At 49.5% G+C, this 16,706-nt stretch overlaps 1 protein-coding gene across 1 annotated transcript in view; it reads left to right on the forward strand.

Moving 5' to 3' along the window:
* LOC110170680 (arf-GAP with GTPase, ANK repeat and PH domain-containing protein 1-like) overlaps nucleotides 1-16,706 on the forward strand; it is a 96,212-nt gene that overhangs the window by 60,595 nt on the left and 18,911 nt on the right. Inside the window, exons 10-11 of the mRNA XM_055163892.1 lie at nucleotides 3,140-3,488; nucleotides 12,240-12,318. Of these exons, the coding sequence (XP_055019867.1) occupies nucleotides 3,140-3,488; nucleotides 12,240-12,318 (428 nt within the window). The remainder of the gene's footprint in view (nucleotides 1-3,139; nucleotides 3,489-12,239; nucleotides 12,319-16,706) is intronic.

The raw sequence follows: 16,706 nt of genomic DNA on the forward strand, positions 1-16,706 counted from the left end.
TGTGACCTGGACCTGACTCCAGCTGTTCCCACGACCTGCACCAGTCAAGTCATGAGGACATGGATCTTTTTGTTTAGTTTTGATTCAATAAGGAGATTTTGAGTTTATTTACACACTTGATTTTTTGCACTTTTGCAGCTAAGGCCCCAAATGAAGCATTTTTATGTCCTAAAAGTAGTTTGCTGTATTTCTTGGATCATCAGGAGCGTTAAGAGAAACAATCAGACACTTGAGTCTGATGTTTAGTCCAGATGTTTATGATCCATCAGCAGATCGTGGTGGAACTCGCCCGGCGTCGTCTCCGTGTGTTTTATTTATGTGAACGTGTGAGGATCATTTCAGTTTTTATTTCCTACGAGGACGATTCAAATAAACACTGAGTAATAAAAGGTTTAATTCAACTTTGACACTTTTGTTTAAGTTTTACAGAAACTAAACGTTAAACCACACGACTCATTTCCATAAACTAATGTGTGTGATAAATGTGTGTGTTGTTTCTTGTGTGTGATGTGGTTCAGTTTGTGTTGGACTAAAGGACACAGTGAAGAGTCGCTCTAACGCTCTGATAATCCATCACACGGCGCGGCTTCGTAGTTTTACCAAAGTCGTACTAAAACATTTTGACAGATTTTTGAGCCGTGCACCTCAGAAAATCAGTTCGAGGTCAGAAACAAAACCAGAATTACTGTATTTTCCGCTCTGTTAGTCGCTCTGGATTATAAGACGCTCTGTCATTAAATGGTTTATTCTTGAACTTTTTTCCCAAATAAACGGCGTGGGACTTTAAAGTAAACCCAACAGTGTGATGTGTGAGTGGTTTTGTTTGTTCGTTCACGGTGACTCTGGGTGTGTTCAGTTGTGGCGTGTAGGGAGTAGTGTCTGTCGCTGGATTGTCGGTGTGTTCAGTGACTCAGTTGTTCAGTCGTGTCTAGAAGCGGCACGTCGCACTCGTGGCTTTTTCGGTTCGTTCCTCCGTTCCGTTCCTCACATTTTTAGCTCTTTTTATTGTTTTATAAACGCTATAATCACCCGCAACAACAGATGAACATGTTTTATAAGTTTCGGTTTTGCTGCTAAGTCGCTCCCCCTTCAGAGCGCCATCACAACACAATCACCGTGCTTCCCCTCTAACGAAACTACTGCGGTTTTCTGTCACGTTTTTGTATTATTCACTGAGAATTTTCGTGTTTACCGTCGTATTTATGGAGAAATCTCATACAGAGAGATCGCTAGATTACTCAAACACACGTGGATGTCTCTAAAACCTCTTCAGACATGTTTTTTTTAGATGATGGAATTTTAAAACATGAGAGAAAGCTCCAAAAATACCCCGTCTTTAAGCACAGTTCTCCGTTCATCTCAACAGAAATTCTAATCTCGGTAAACAGAATTTCAGTTTTGTCCGTCGTTATCGGTCATTGTTTACATTTTAAATCTTTGGTGTAGGGAGTAGTGTCTGTCGCTGGATTGTCGGTGTGTTCAGTGACTCAGTTGTTCAGTCGTGTCTAGGAGTGACACTTTGCGCTTGTCGCTTTTTCGGTTCGTTCCTCTGTTCCGTTCCTCGTCGGCGTGGAGTGTGTGTGTGTGTTTGTGTGTGTGTGTGTGTGTGTGTCTGTGTGTGTTTGTGTGTGTGTGTGTGTTCTGTGTGTGTCTGTGTGTGTGTTTGTGTGTTTGTAGTTTACTGAAGTTGTGCTGGGACCTGAGTGGATTCGTGTATGGGGAGCTCTGGATTGTGGTGCGTGGTGGTTTTTTGAGGCGGTTCGAGGCTCTTGTAGTTTTTATTCCATCCACACGACACGACTCCAGCAGCAGATTCAAAATAACAGACTGGAGTGTGAAACCTGATGTGTAACTCTTGATTAGAGGTAAAAGAGGCACATTTAAACACGAAAATAAAGACACAAAGTCTGAAAAGGTGAAATGAACTAAAACTGTCCTGAAGGGTTTTATTTTATATATATTTTATTTAATTTTAGATTTTTTTTTTTTTAATATTGTGGTCTTACGGCCACACAAAAATGCCACAAAATATACAAGTGTACAAATGCCACATTTAAACCCCCTCCTCCCCACCCCCACCCTTAACAGACGCTGAAAAGAAAAAGGAAAAAATAAATAAATAAATAATAATAATGATAATAATATTGACCAGAAAATAATAATAAAAATAAAATAACATAATTACATTAATATATACAAATGACATACATTTACATACATACACATAAACGCACACACACTCAAACACTCACCCATAACAAATACATTCAAAAATATATAAAATAAATTAAGAAAAAAATAAAAAATAAAATAAAATAAAATAATAATAATAATTAAAAAATATATATATAAATAATAATAATAATAATAAAAATAATACAAAATAAAAAATGTATAAATTACATATTTAAATATATGTGTACAGGTGTCCATATTTTCCAGAACATATCTTGTTTGCCATTTCGTTCATAAGTCAATTTTTCCAAGGGAATGGTTGATGATAACTGAGTGAACCATAAGTCCAGTGGAGGTAAATGCAGGGTTGCCCACTTTAAAAGAACACATTTTCTTGCCAAAGACATCATAATCATTAACATAGACTGAGTAACATTATCAAAAAGTTTGTCAGGACAAAGATTTAACAAATACAATGATGGTGACATAACAAAAGTTTTTCCCGTAAACTGTTGGGTAACAGCGTGTACATGTCTCCAAAATTGTTGAATATATTCACATTCCCAGAATAAATGTACTAAAGTGCCTTTATATTTTTGACATTTATAACAAAGATCAGAGCTGTCAGGGAACATTTTCTGAAGACGCACTGGGGTATAATAAAATCTATGAAATAATTTATAATTTTGTTCATGTATTGATATAGGTTTACATTTAGGAAATATTTTTTTGCAAATTTCAGACCATTCTTCTTCATTATAGGTTATACGCAGATCATATTCCCACAACGGCTTCAGAAAGTCATATGCACTGGTGTTATGTTTGAAAGAATTGTATAATACTGAGATATTTCCTTTTAGTCCTGAAGGGTTTTAACTGCCCCTCTGTAAAACCCCCCGCACTAAATGCCCCGTGTGAGTGTTTGTGTGTGAAGTTGTGCGTCTGTTGTGCGTCGTGTGTTCAGACGGCATGGAGCTGCGTCGCCAGCAGGGGGCGCTGTGCTCTGCTCGTTACAGGTCCTCACAGAGCCAGCAGGGGGCGCTGTGCTCTGCTCGTTACAGGTCCTCACAGAGCCAGCAGGGGGCGCTGTGCTCTGCTCGTTACAGGTCCTCACAGAGCCAGCAGGGGGCGCTGTGCTCTGCTCGTTACAGGTCCTCACAGAGCCAGCAGGAGGCGCTGTGACGCTCTCCTCCGCCTCAGATCTGCTCTGCTCATTAAAATCCTGCAGGGAGGACGGGCACGCCCCCACTCGCCCCCACGCGGATCTGACGCGGCTCTCGGGGGCCTCTGAGGCTCCTCGTTTCCTGATGAGGGTTTGAGGAGCGCCGCCGATCCTAACGAGCTCGCCGTTTGACCCGATCTGAGCCGGCGCGCGTTGCCATGGAGATCACACCGGAGATTTACCACAATTATGGAACAGACACACAGAGGAAGATCACAGACTTTAAACCGTCCCCACGCCCGCGGTCTAGACCTGGTCCAGTCCTGGTCCAGTCCTGGTCCAGTCCTGGTCCAGTCCTGGTCTAGTCCTGGTCTAGTCCTGGTCTAGTCCTGGTCTAGTCCTGGTCTAGTCCTGGTCTAGTCCTGGTCTAGTCCTGGTCTAGTCCTGGTTTAGTCCTGGTTTAGTCCTGGTCTAGTCCTGGTCTAGTCCTGGTTTAGTCCTGGTTTAGTCCTGGTCTAGTCCTGGTTTAGTCCTGGTTTAGTCCTAGTCTAGTCCTGGTCTTTTATCAGATTCTTAATAAAATAAAACCATAAAGTGTTTGTTAAATCTTTGAAGTGTTTGAGAAAATCTTTAAACGTGTGTAAATAAAGTCAGTGTTTTGTCTAAATGACTGAACCACGTTTGGACCTGAGGGTTTGAGGTTAGAATCCGGGTTGAACCAGGTCCCCACGAGTCCATTTCCTCTTAATTAGAGCCTCGTTAGTGTTTATTTTCATATGAAGTCTCATTAAGTGGATTAGAGTCTGTGTCTGTGAACCTGAGTGTGATGTGAGCTGACGGCACCGCAAGACCACACATGACTCACCGCAACGAGACCAGACCAGGACCAGGACCAGACCCAGACCAGGACCAGACCAGGACTAAAACAAGACCACACATGACTCACCGCAACGAGACCAGACCAGGACCAGGACCAGGACCAGGACCAGGACCAGGACCAGGACCAGACCAGGACTAAAACAAGACCACACATGACTCACCGCAACGAGACCAGACCCAGACCAGGACCAGGACCAGGACCAGGACCAGGACCAGGACCAGGACTAAACCAAGACCACACATGACTCACCGCAACGAGACCAGACCAGGACCAGGACCAGACCAGGACCAGGACCAAACCAGGACTAAAACAAGACCACACATGACTCACCGCAACGAGACCAGACCAGGACCAGGACCAGACCAGGACCAGGACTAAACCAGGACTAAAACAAGACCACACATGACTCACCGCAACGAGACCAGACCCAGACCAGGACCAGGACCAGACCAGGACCAGACCAGGACTAAACAAACAAGACCACACATGACTCACCGCAAGCGAGACCAGACCCAGACCAGGACCAGGACCAGGACCAGACCAGGACTAAACCAGGACTAAAACAAGACCACACATGACTCACCGCAGCGAGACCAGACCAGACCAGACCAGGACCAGACCAGGACCAGACCAGGACCAGGACCAGACCAGGACCAGACCAGGACTAAACCAGGACTAAAACAAGACCACACATGACTCACCGCAACGAGACCAGACCCAGACCAGGACCAGGACCAGACCAGGACTAAACCAGGACTAAAACAAGACCACACATGACTCACCGCAGCGCCGAGACCAGACCCAGACCAGGACCAGACCAGGACTAAACCAGGACTAAAACAAGACCACACATGACTCACCGCAGCGCCGAGACCAGACCCAGACCAGGACCAGGACCGAGACTAAACCAGAACTAAACCAAGACTACACATGACTCACTGCAGCGCCGGGACCGAGACCAGGACCAGGACTAAACCAGGACTAAACCTGGACTAAACCAGGACGAGAGCAAGACTGATAAGAACTAAACCAGGACTAAAGGGGGACTGCATGAGAACTAAACCGGTCCTGGACCAGGTTCTTGTTGGTGCAGTTTTGTCATAATTATTAAAGTCACTTGATGTTTTATGTCGTTACATTTCAAACTTAAACAGAATCAAGACCAGACCCAGACCCAGATCCAGACCCAGATCCAGACCCAGATCCAGATCCTGGGTCTGTGGTCCAGGTTTATACATTGACTCTTTTACCGTCCGTCATAAACACAAACAAACTCTTTTATCAATGGACAAAAACATCTGATCCTGTTTGGAAACACTCCCCATTTTCATTCAGACACTTTTCCTTTAGTCCTGGTTTAGTCCTGGTTTAGTCTCAGTTTAGTCCTGTTTTAGTCTCAGTTTAGTCCTGGTTTAAACCCGGTCTCGACCCTGTTTAATGTTTTTCTGGTCTTTTATTTGACTTCTTTTATTTCCTTTATTTGTGACCTCACATCAACTTCAGTCCTGGTCCAGTCCCTGTTCTAGACCAGGTTTAGTCCTGCTTTAGTCCTGGTTTAGACTTGGTTCTGGTCCAGTTGTGGTCCAGTTCTAGTCCTGGTTTAGTCCTGGTCCAGTCGTCCTCTCTGTGCCTGATCGTGCCCCGGGTGCGTCGGCGTCGGTCATTACGCTCGTTTACGCTCGTTTCGTTTACGCTCGTTTAGACTCGTTTGTGGCTCGTTTGTGGCTCGTTTGTCTCTCGTCTTCATCGTCCTCGTCGTCTTCGTCGTCTTGTTCGTTTTCGTCAACTCGCCGTCTCTCGTGTTTATTATCTGTGAGTGACTCTACTGAGCGCGCTCCGTAGGTCAGCGGCCCCGCCCCCGGGTCACATGACTCCTCTCCTCGTTAGCGCGTTGGCTCGTTAGTGCTGAGTGTCTGTGTGATGGAGCAGAGTGTTTCCCGCCTCCTGAACACGCTCGTTAGCAGACGCTCTTAACGAGGTCCTTAACGAGGGCGGAGTCCGGACTAAACCAGGGCCTAATGAAGTCCGGACCAAACCTGGACCGCAGACCCCAGAGAGACCAAAGAGGAGACTTGGGACTGAGTTCTGAGAGCAGACCGGGTCCAGGCCGGGTCCAGACCGGGTCCAGGCCGGGTCCAGACCGGGTCCAGACCGGGTTTTCTGGGGTTTTCTCATTAAGACCAATTAAAAAGAACAGAGGTGATTTAGAGGCACTTAAAACATGAGCCGTTTATTTACCCCACGAATAAATCTGCATCTCATTATCCAGACCTGAGAAGACCAGGTTTAGACCAGGTTTAGACCAGGTTTAGACCAGGTTTAGACCAGGTTTAGACCGGGTTTAGACCAGGTTTAGACCAGGTTTAGTCAAGAGTCAGACCTTCTTTTAGTTCTGTTTTAGACCTAGATTTAGACCTTCTTTAGTCCTGGTTTTGTCCCAGTTTTAGTCCCGTTTTACTCCTGGTTTAGACCTGGTTCAGACCTGGTTTAGACCTGGTTCAGACCTGGTTTAGACCTGGTTCAGACCGGGTTTAGACCTGGTTTTGCTCTGGTCACTTTAGGGGAACAGTTAATGAAATAAAATGGAGGAAAGTCATAATTTTCAGCTCATTAGATTTGATTCATTTAAAACCAGAATTAATTAGATCTGATCCATAAATCAGAGAAGCTCCAACGCATCCATCTGAGACCAGGACCAGACCAGGACCAGACCAGGACCAGACCAGGACCAGGACCAGACCAGGACCAGACCAGGACCACCGCATCCATCGGGGACCAGGACCAGACCAGGACCAACGCATCCATCTGAGACCAGGACCAGACCAGGACCAGACCAGGACCAGACCGAGACAAGACCAGGACCAGACCAGGACCAGACCAGGACCAACGCATCCATCTGAGACCAGGACCAGACCAGGACTAAACCGGGACTATAACAAGACTATAACAGGACTAAAGAGGGACTACACCAGGACTGAACCAGGACTTCTGGCGGGACTAAAGTGGGACTAGACCAGGACTAGAGAATTGATCTACACCAGGTCTTATTCAGAACTTGAACTTGTTTCTCAGGACTTTTTGAGCACTGATTCAGATCTAAACCAGGACTATCCGAGGCCTGGTCCAGGTCTGCGGTCCAGGTCTTAAGGTCTGCGATCTCCAGGTCTCAGGTCTCAGGTCTGTGGTCTTGGTTCTTTGGTCTCAGGTCTCAGGTCTGTGGTCTCAGGTGTGTGGTCTGTGGTCTCAGGTCTGTGGTCTTCAGTCTGTGGTCTTCGGTCTGTGGTCTGTGGTCTCAGGTCTGTGGTCTTCGGTCTGTGGTCTGTGGTCTTCGGTCTGTGGTCTCAGGTCTGTGGTCTTCGGTCTGTGGTCTCAGGTCTGTGGTCTGGTCTGTGGTCTGTGGTCTCAGGTCTGTGGTTTGTGGTCTGTGGTCTCAGGTGTGGGTCTCAGGTCTGTGGTCTGTGGTCTGTGGTCTCAGGTCTGTGGTCTGTGGTCTGTGGTCTCAGGTCTGTGGTCTGTGGTCTCAGGTCTGTGGTCTGTGGTCTGTGTCTGTGTGTCTCAGGTCTGTGGTCTGTGGTCTGTGGTCTGTGGTCTGTGGTCTGTGGTCTCAGGTCTGTGTCTCAGGTCTGTGGTCTGTGGTCTCAGTGGTCTCAGGTCTGTGGTCTGTGGTCTCAGGTCTGTGGTCTGTGGTCTGTGGTCTGTGGTCTCAGGTCTGTGGTCTCAGGTCTGTGGTCTGGTCTGGTCTCTCAGGTCTGTGGTCTCAGGTCTGTGGTCTCAGGTCTGTGGTCTGTGGTCTCAGGTCTGTGGTCTCAGGTCTGTGGTCTCAGGTCTGTGGTCTGTGGTCTGTGGTCTTGTGGTCTCAGGTCTGTGGTCTGTGGTCTGTGGTCTGTGGTCTGTGGTCTGTGGGTCTCAGGTCTGTGGTCTGTGTCTCAGGTCTGTGGTCTCAGGTCTGTGGTCTGTGGTCTTCTGGTCTCAGGTCTGTGGTCTGTGGTCTGTGGTCTGTGGTCTGTCAGGTCTGTGGTCTCAGGTCTGTGTCTGTCTGTCTCAGGTCTGTGGTCTGTGGTCTGTGGTCTCAGGTCTGTGGTCTGTGGTCTCAGGTCTGTGGTCTGTGGTCTGGTCTCAGGTCTGTGGTCTCAGGTCTGTGGTCTGTGGTCTGTGGTCTCAGGTCTGTGGTCTGTGGTCTGTGGTCTGTGGTCTGTGGTCTCAGGTCTGTGGTCTGTGGTCTCAGGTCTGTGGTCTCAGGTCTGTGGTCTGTGGTCTCAGGTCTGTGGTCTCAGGTCTGTGGTCTGTGGTCTCAGGTCTGTGGTCTCAGGTCTGTGGTCTGTGGTCTGTGGTCTGGTCTGTGGTCTCAGGTCTGTGGTCTGTGGTCTGTGGGTCTGTGGTCTGTGGTCTCTGTGGTCTGTGGTCTGTGGTCTGTGGTCTGTGGTCTCAGGTCTGTGGTCTGTGGTCTCAGGTCTGTGGTCTGTGGTCTGTGGTCTCAGGTCTGTGGTCTGTGGTCTCAGGTCTGTGGTCAGGTCTGTGGTCTCAGGTCTGTGGTCTCAGGTCTGTGGTCTGTGGTCTGTGGTCTCAGGTCTGTGGTCTGTGGTCTGTGGTCTGGTCTCAGGTCTGTGGTCTGTGGTCTGTGGTCTCAGGTCTGTGGTCTGTGGTCTGTGGTCTGTGGTCTGTGGTCTGTGGTCTCAGGTCTGTGGTCTCAGGTCTGTGGTCTCAGGTCTGTGGTCTGTGGTCTGTGGTCTCAGGTCTGTGGTCTCAGTCTGGTCTCAGGTCTGTGGTCTGGTCTCAGGTCTGTGGTCTGTCTGGTCTGTGGTCTGTGTCTGTGGTCTGTGGTCTGTGGTCTCAGTGGTCTGTGGTCTGTGGTCTGTGGTCTGTGGTCTCAGGTCTGTGGTCTGTGGTCTGTGGTCTGTGGTCTGTGGTCTGTGGTCTGTGTCTGGTCTGTCTGGTCTGTGGTCTCAGGTCTGTGGTCTCAGGTCTGTGGTCTCAGGTCTGTGGTCTGTGGTCTGTGGTCTGTGGTCTGTGGTCCTGGGGGGTGTAATTTCACGGCTGGGCTGTAAACGCTCTCGGAGTCGCTCCATTTCACTCTCTGCGTTTAATCCAATTACAGCGACTCTAATTAAGATCACGAATATTAACGAGTGTGTTAACGAGCTCCGCCCACCGCCTCGTTAGGCCGCTGTCTCTCTCCTCGCTCCCTCGCTCCCTCTCTCCTCGCTCCCTCGCTCCCTCTCTCCTCGCTCCCTCTCTTCCTCTCTTCTTTTCTCTCTGCGTCTGTCAGGTTTTTTTTCTGTCGTTTAATGTGATTCAATGAGAACCTGATTTACTTTATACAACGAACACACACACACACACACACACACACATACACACATACACACACACATACACACTATACACAACACACATACACACACACACACACACACACACACACACACACACACACACACACACACACACACACACACACACACACACACACACACACACACACACACACACACAACACACACACACACACACACACATACACAACACACACATACACACATACACACACACATACACACACATACACACACACACACACACACACACACACACACACACACACACACACACTACACACACACACACACACACACACACACATACACACTATACACAACACACATACACACTATACACAACACACATACACACTATACACAACACACATACACACACACTATATACACACACACACACACACAACACACACACACACACACACACTATACACACACATACACATAACACACACACACACACCGGTCCGGTCCAGGTTTTTGAACAGTTCTAAACCAAGTTTTAAACAGGTCCAGTCCAGGTCCAGTCCAGGTCCAGTCCAGGTCCAGTCCAGGTCATGTCCAGGTCCAGTCAAGGTCATGTCCAGGTCCAGTCCAGGTCCAGTCCAGGTCCAGTCCAGGTCCAGGTCCAGTCCAGGTGTTGTGTGGTCTTGTGGTGTTTGGTTCATTGTTGGAGTTTAGATTCTGATCTGACTCGTCCATCAGACGCACAAAGACTTTTTATTAACTCCAGACTCTGATGAGACCAGGTTTAGACCAGGTTTAGACCGGGTTTAGTCCAGGTTTAGCCCAGGTTTAGACCAGGTTTAGTCCGGGTTTAGACCGGTTTAGACCGGGTTTAGACCGGGTTTAGACCAGGTTTAGTCCAGGTTTAGACCGGGTTTAGACCGGGTTTAGTCCGGGTTTAGACCAGGTTTAGTCCGGGTTTAGACCGGGTTTAGACCGGGTTTAGACCAGGTTTAGACCGGGTTTAGACCAGGTTTAGACCAGGTTTAGTCCAGGTTTAGTCCAGGTATAGACCAGGTTTAGACCAGGTTTAGTCCTTTGTTTAGTCCAGGTTTAGTCCAGGTTTAGACCAGGTTTAGTCCAGGTTTAGACCAGGTTTAGACCAGGTTTAGTCCAGGTTTAGACCGGGTTTAGACCAGGTTTAGACCAGGTTTAGACCGGGTTTAGATCCAGGTTTAGACCAGGTTTAGTCCAGGTTTAGTCCAGGTATAGACCAGGTTTAGACCAGGTTTAGTCCTTGTTTAGTCCAGGTTTAGACCAGGTTTAGTCCAGGTTTAGACCGGGTTTAGTCCAGGTTTAGACCAGGTTTAGACCAGGTTTAGTCCAGGTTTAGACCGGGTTTAGACCAGGTTTAGACCAGGTTTAGACCGGGTTTAGACCAGGTTTAGACCAGGTTTAGACCAGGTTTAGTCCAGGTTTAGTCCTTGTTTTAGTCCTGGTTTTCTTGTTCACATATTTTGAGTCCATAAATCCTGACATATTGACCTGTGTGAGATTTAAATGACTGATCTTTGTCCAATCGTGGTGCTGCTTCTTTCGTTCTTGTCGTCGTGGTGATTAAAGTCCAGACTGAAGCGTCCGTCGTCTTTGTGTCCACGTCCTGATGATAAACGACTCTCGTCTCACACTGACACCTCCACAAAGCATCATGGGACTTCTGTCTCCGCGCTCCCGCTCCGGACCGCGGTTTGTTTGGGCTCTTTGTCCGGAGCAGACAGGGGCCGGACCTGGTCTGAGCGCGGACTAAAGCAGGTCTCAAAGTGGTAAAGGAGGTAAAGCAGGTCTCAAAGTGGTCTAAAGGAGGACTAAAGGAGGACTAAACAAGGACTAAAGGAGGACTAAACGAGGACTAAAGGAGGACTAAACGAGGACTAAAGGAGGACTAAAGGAGGACTAAACGAGGACTAAAGGAGGACTAAACGAGGACTAAACGAGGACTAAACGAGGACTAAACGAGAGATGGAGAGATAACGACAATTATAGAACTGAGATAAGAGTCTGAGGAGAAGAACAGGACTGAACCAGGTCTGGGGCAGGTCTGGGGCAGGTCTCGGGGCAGGTCTCGGGGCAGGTCCGGGGCAGGTCTGAATCAGGTCTGGGGCAGGTCTTGGGGCAGGTCTCTGGGCAGGTCTGGGGGTAGGTCCGGGGCAGGTCTGAATCAGGTCTGGGGCAGGTCTGGGGCAGGTCCGGGGCAGGTCCGGGGCAGGTCTGGGGCAGGTCCGGGGCAGGTCTGGGGCAGGTCTGGGGCAGGTCTGGGGCAGGTCTGGGGCAGGTCCGGGGCAGGTCCGGGGCAGGTTCTGGGGCAGGTCGGGGCAGGTCTGGGGCAGGTAGGTCCGGGGCAGGTCTGGGGCAGGTCTGGGGCAGGTCTGGGGCAGGTCTGGGCAGGTCTGGGGCAGGTCTGGGGCAGGTCTGGGGCAGGTCAGGTCTGGGGCAGGTCTGGGGCAGGTCTGGGGCGGGGGGCAGGTCCGGGGGCAGGTCCGGGGCAGGTCCGGGGCAGGTCTGGGGCAGGTCCGGGGGCAGGTCGGGGCAGGTTGGGGCAGGTGTGGGGCAGGTCAGGTCCCGGGGCAGGTGGGGCAGGTCAGGTTGGGTCCAGGTGGGGCAGGTGTTGGGGCAGGTGGTGGCAGTTTGTTTGTTGTTTATCATCAGACTCGTGTTCTTCTCACCGTCGTGTGTCAAACAGGAAGTTCTCCAGGAGGCTCTTGTGGCTCCTTCTGGCTCCAGTGAGTCACATTTGGCTCTTGTGGCTCCTTCTGGCTCCAGTGAGTCACATTTGGCTCTTGTGGCTCGTCTGTTCTGGTTTAAACTGAACTCTTCTGTGATGATGGAGAAAAACCTCGTCTGAACAGAAACTTGTGTCTTTGGAAATGTTCACAGTGAAACATGAGAATCAAACGATTGTGTCCAGACGCCACGTTTGAGTCTCTGCTTCTTTTCTCCACAGACACACAAACTAAACTTTAAATCACACGACTCATTTACATCAACTCATGTGAGTGTTCTCCCTGTGTCAGAGGGGTGTTCTCTCTGTGTCAGAGGGGTGTTCTCTCTGTGACAGAGGGGTGTTCTCTCTGTGTGTCAGAGGGGTGTTCTCTCTGTGTGACAGAGGGGTGTTCTCTGTGTCAGAGGGGTGTTCTCTCTGTGTACAGAGGGGTGTTCTCTCTGTGTGTCAGAGGGGTGTTCTCTCTGTGTGTGTCTGTGACAGAGGTGTTCTCTCTGTGTGTCAGAGGGGTGTTCTCTCTGTGTGACAGAGGGGTGTTCTCTCTGTGTCAGAGGGGTGTTCTCTCTGTGACAGAGGGGTGTTCTCTCTGTGACAGAGGGTGTTCTCTCTGTGTCAGAGGGGTGTGTTCAGAGGGGTCTCTCTGTGTCAGAGGGGTGTTCTCTCTGTGTCAGAGAGGGGTGTTCTCTCTGTGTGACAGAGGGGTGTTCTCTCTGTGTCAGAGGGGTGTTCTCTCAGAGGGGTGTGACAGAGGGGTGTTCTCTCTGTGTCAGAGGGGTGTTCTCTCTGTGTGACAGAGGGGTGTTCTCTCTGTGTCAGAGGGGTGTTCTCTCTGTGTGACAGAGGGGTGTTCTCTCTGTGACAGAGGGGTGTTCTCTCTGTTCTCTGTGTGTCAGAGGGGTGTTCTCTCTGTGTGACAGAGGGGTGTTCTCTCTGTGTCAGAGGGGTGTTCTCTCTGTGTCAGAGGGGTGTTCTCTCTGTGTCAGAGGGGTGTTCTCTCTGTGTGTCAGAGGGGTGTTCTCTCTGTGTCAGAGGGGTGTTCTCTCTCTGTGTCAGAGGGGTGTTCTCTCTGTGTCAAGAGGGTGTTCAGAGGGGTGTTCTCTCTGTGTGTCAGAGGGGGTGTTCTCTCTGTGTCAGAGGGGTGTTCTCTCTGTGTGTCAGAGGGGTGTTCTCTCTCTGTGTCAGAGGGGTGTTCTCTCTGTGACAGAGGGTGTTCTCTGTTGTTCTCTGTGTGTCAGAGGGGTGTTCTCTCTGTGTGACAGAGGGGTGTTCTCTCTGTGTCAGAGAGAGGGTGTTCTCTCTCTGTGTCAGAGGGGTGTTCTCTCTGTGACAGAGGGGTGTTCTCTCTCTGTGACAGAGGGGTGTTCTCTCTGTGTGACAGAGGGGTGTTTCTCTCTGTGTCAGAGGGGTGTTCTCTCTGTGTCAGAGGGGTGTTCAGAGGGGTGTTCTCTCTGTGACAGAGGGGTGTTCTCTCTGTGTGACAGAGGGGTGTTCTCTCTGTGTTGTGTCAGAGGGTGTTCTCTCTGTGACAGAGGGGTGTTCTCTCTGTGTGACAGAGGGGTGTTCTCTCTGTGTGACAGAGGGGTGTTCTCTCTGTGTCAGAGGGGTGTTCTCTCTGTGTCAGAGGGGTGTTCTCTCTGTGACTGTGACAGAGGGGTGTTCTCTCTGTGTCAGAGGGGTGTTCTCTCTGTGTCAGAGGGGTGTTCTCTCTGTGACAGAGGGGTGTTCTCTCTGTGTCAGAGGGTGTTCTCTCTGTGTGACAGAGGGGTGTTCTCTCTGTGACAGAGGGGTGTTCTCTCTGTGTGTCAGAGGGGTGTTCTCTCTGTGTGACAGAGGGGTGTTCTCTCTGTGTGTCAGAGGGGTGTTCTCTCTGTGTGACAGAGGGGTGTTCTCTCTGTGTCAGAGGGGTGTTCTCTCTGTGTCAGAGGGGTGTTCTCTCTGTGTCAGAGGGGTGTTCTCTCTGTTCTGTGTCAGAGGGGTGTTCTCTCTGTGACAGAGGGGTGTGTCTCTCTGTGTGTCAGAGGGTGTTCTCTCTGTGTGTCAGAGGGGTGTTCTCTCTGTGTCAGAGGGGTGTTCTCTCTGTGTGACAGAGGGTGTTCTCTCTGTGTGTCAGAGGGGTGTTCTCTCTGTGTCAGAGGGGTGTTCTCTCTGTGAGGGTGTGTGTCAGAGGGGTGTTCTCTCTGTGTCAGAGGGGTGTTTCTCTGTGTCAGAGGGGTGTTCTCTCTGTGTCAGAGGGGTGTTCTCTCTGTGTCAGAGGGGTGTTCTCTCTGTGACAGAGGGGTGTTCTCTCTGTGTGTCAGAGGGGTGTTCTCTCTGTGTGACAGAGGGGTGTTCTCTCTCTGTGTGTCAGAGGGTGTTCTCTCTGTGTCAGAGGGGTGTTCTCTCTCTGTGTCAGAGGGGTGTTCTCTCTGTGAGAGGGTGTGTGACAGAGGGGTGTTCTCTCTGTGTCAGAGGGGTGTTCTCTCTGTGTCAGAGGGGTGTTCTCTCTGTGTCAGAGGGGTGTTTCTCTCTCTGTGACAGAGGGGTGTTCTCTCTGTGTGTCAGAGGGGTGTTCTCTCTGTGACAGAGGGGTGTTCTCTCTCTGTGACAGAGGGGTGTTCTCTCTGTGTCAGAGGGGGGTTCTCTCTCTGTGACAGAGGGGTGTTCTCTCTGTGTCAGAGGGGTGTTCTCTCTGTGACAGAGGGTGTTCTCTCTGTGTCAGAGGGGTGTTCTCTCTGTGACAGAGGGGTGTTCTCTCTGTGTCAGAGGGGTGTTCTCTCTGTGTCAGAGGGGTGTTCTCTCTGTGTCAGAGGGGTGTTCTCTCTGTGTCAGAGGGGTGTTCTCTCTGTGACAGAGGGGTGTTCTCTCTGTGTCAGAGGGGTGTTCTCTCTGTGTGTCAGAGGGGTGTTCTCTCTGTGACAGAGGGGTGTTCTCTCTGTGACAGAGGGGTGTTCTCTCTGTGACAGAGGGGTGTTCTCTCTGTGTCAGAGGGGTGTTCTCTCTGTGTCAGAGGGGTGTTCTCTCTGTGTGTCAGAGGGGTGTTCTCTCTGTGTGACAGAGGGGTGTTCTCTCTGTGTGACAGAGGGGTGTTCTCTCTGTGACAGAGGGGTGTTCTCTCTCTGTGTGACAGAGGGGTGTTCTCTCTGTGACAGAGGGGTGTTCTCTCTGTGTCAGAGGGGTGTTCTCTCTGTGACAGAGGGGTGTTCTCTCTGTGTCAGAGGGGTGTTCTCTCTGTGTCAGAGGGGGTGTTCTCTCTGTGTGACAGAGGGGTGTTCTCTCTGTGTGACAGAGGGGTGTTCTCTCTGTGTCAGAGGGGTGTTCTCTCTGTGTCAGAGGGGTGTTCTGCTGATGTTCAGTCTGTTCTGTGTTTGTGTCGTGTTGTTGGTTCATGTGAATCTTTTCACACATTACACGTGTGCAGGTGGTATGTGAATGAGTTGGTGAACCCTGCACCACAACAACACCACTCACATACACACTAGTGTGAACGGGGCCGTAGTTTCAGGGATAATGAGCAGAGGTTGTGTTTGTGTTCAGACGTGTTTGGGTCCTGGAGTCACTGACACAAGTTTAGTTGTATTGTTATAATCAAGTGTCCTGGCGCCACCTGCTGGTCACTGCAGTCGCTCCTCGTGCTGCAGCAGTGACACAGGCTCAGTCTTTATCTCCGTCCATGTTTGTTCTGTTCAGTAAATCAAACCTGTGACGTGATGATGAGTGAAAATCATGTTTTTTTTACTTCATATTCTACGTCTTTGTACGACTGGACGAGAGTTTACACATTTATTTAATCATCAACTACGACAAACACTCACCGATTCATATCAACGACCGATATCACCGATTCATATCAACGACCGATATCACCGATTCATATCAACGACCGATATCACCGATATCACCTATTCATATCAACGACCGATATCACCGATTCATATCAACGACCGATATCACCGATTCATATCAACGACCGATATCAGTGATATTTATTATATCAGTTTAATCTTTCCTGCTCGTGTGTGTGAAGTGTGAACAGGTCCAACTCAGGTTTGGACTTTGGTTCAGATTGATTGATCCTGAGGTTCAGATTTATTGATCGTGAGGAGGTCTGGTTCAGATTTATTGATCGTGAGGAGGTCTGGTTCAGATTTATTGATCGTGAGGAGGTCTGGTTCAGATTTATTGATCGTGAGGAGGTCTGGTTCAGATTTATTGATCGTGAGGAGGTCTGGTTCAGATTTATGGCCGTGGGCTTTGAGGATCTGTTGAGTCGGAGTTACTTATGTGGAGCAGATTTCCCGCCTTTGGGAACGTGACCTTTTTTTTCTTCCATTTTTCACCCGGAACTCGACACCAAACGACTCATTTAAGAAAAAGATTACACCATCCCCCAGATTTAAGAACACGGCCTGGACTCGACTGGTCCTGCTCTGGTCCTGCTCTGGTCCTGCT

Source organism: Boleophthalmus pectinirostris, unplaced genomic scaffold, assembly GCF_026225935.1.
Source record: "Boleophthalmus pectinirostris isolate CB_2022bp ecotype Guang Dong unplaced genomic scaffold, ASM2622593v1 HiC_scaffold_11, whole genome shotgun sequence".
NCBI classification, from domain to species: domain Eukaryota; kingdom Metazoa; phylum Chordata; class Actinopteri; order Gobiiformes; family Gobiidae; genus Boleophthalmus; species Boleophthalmus pectinirostris.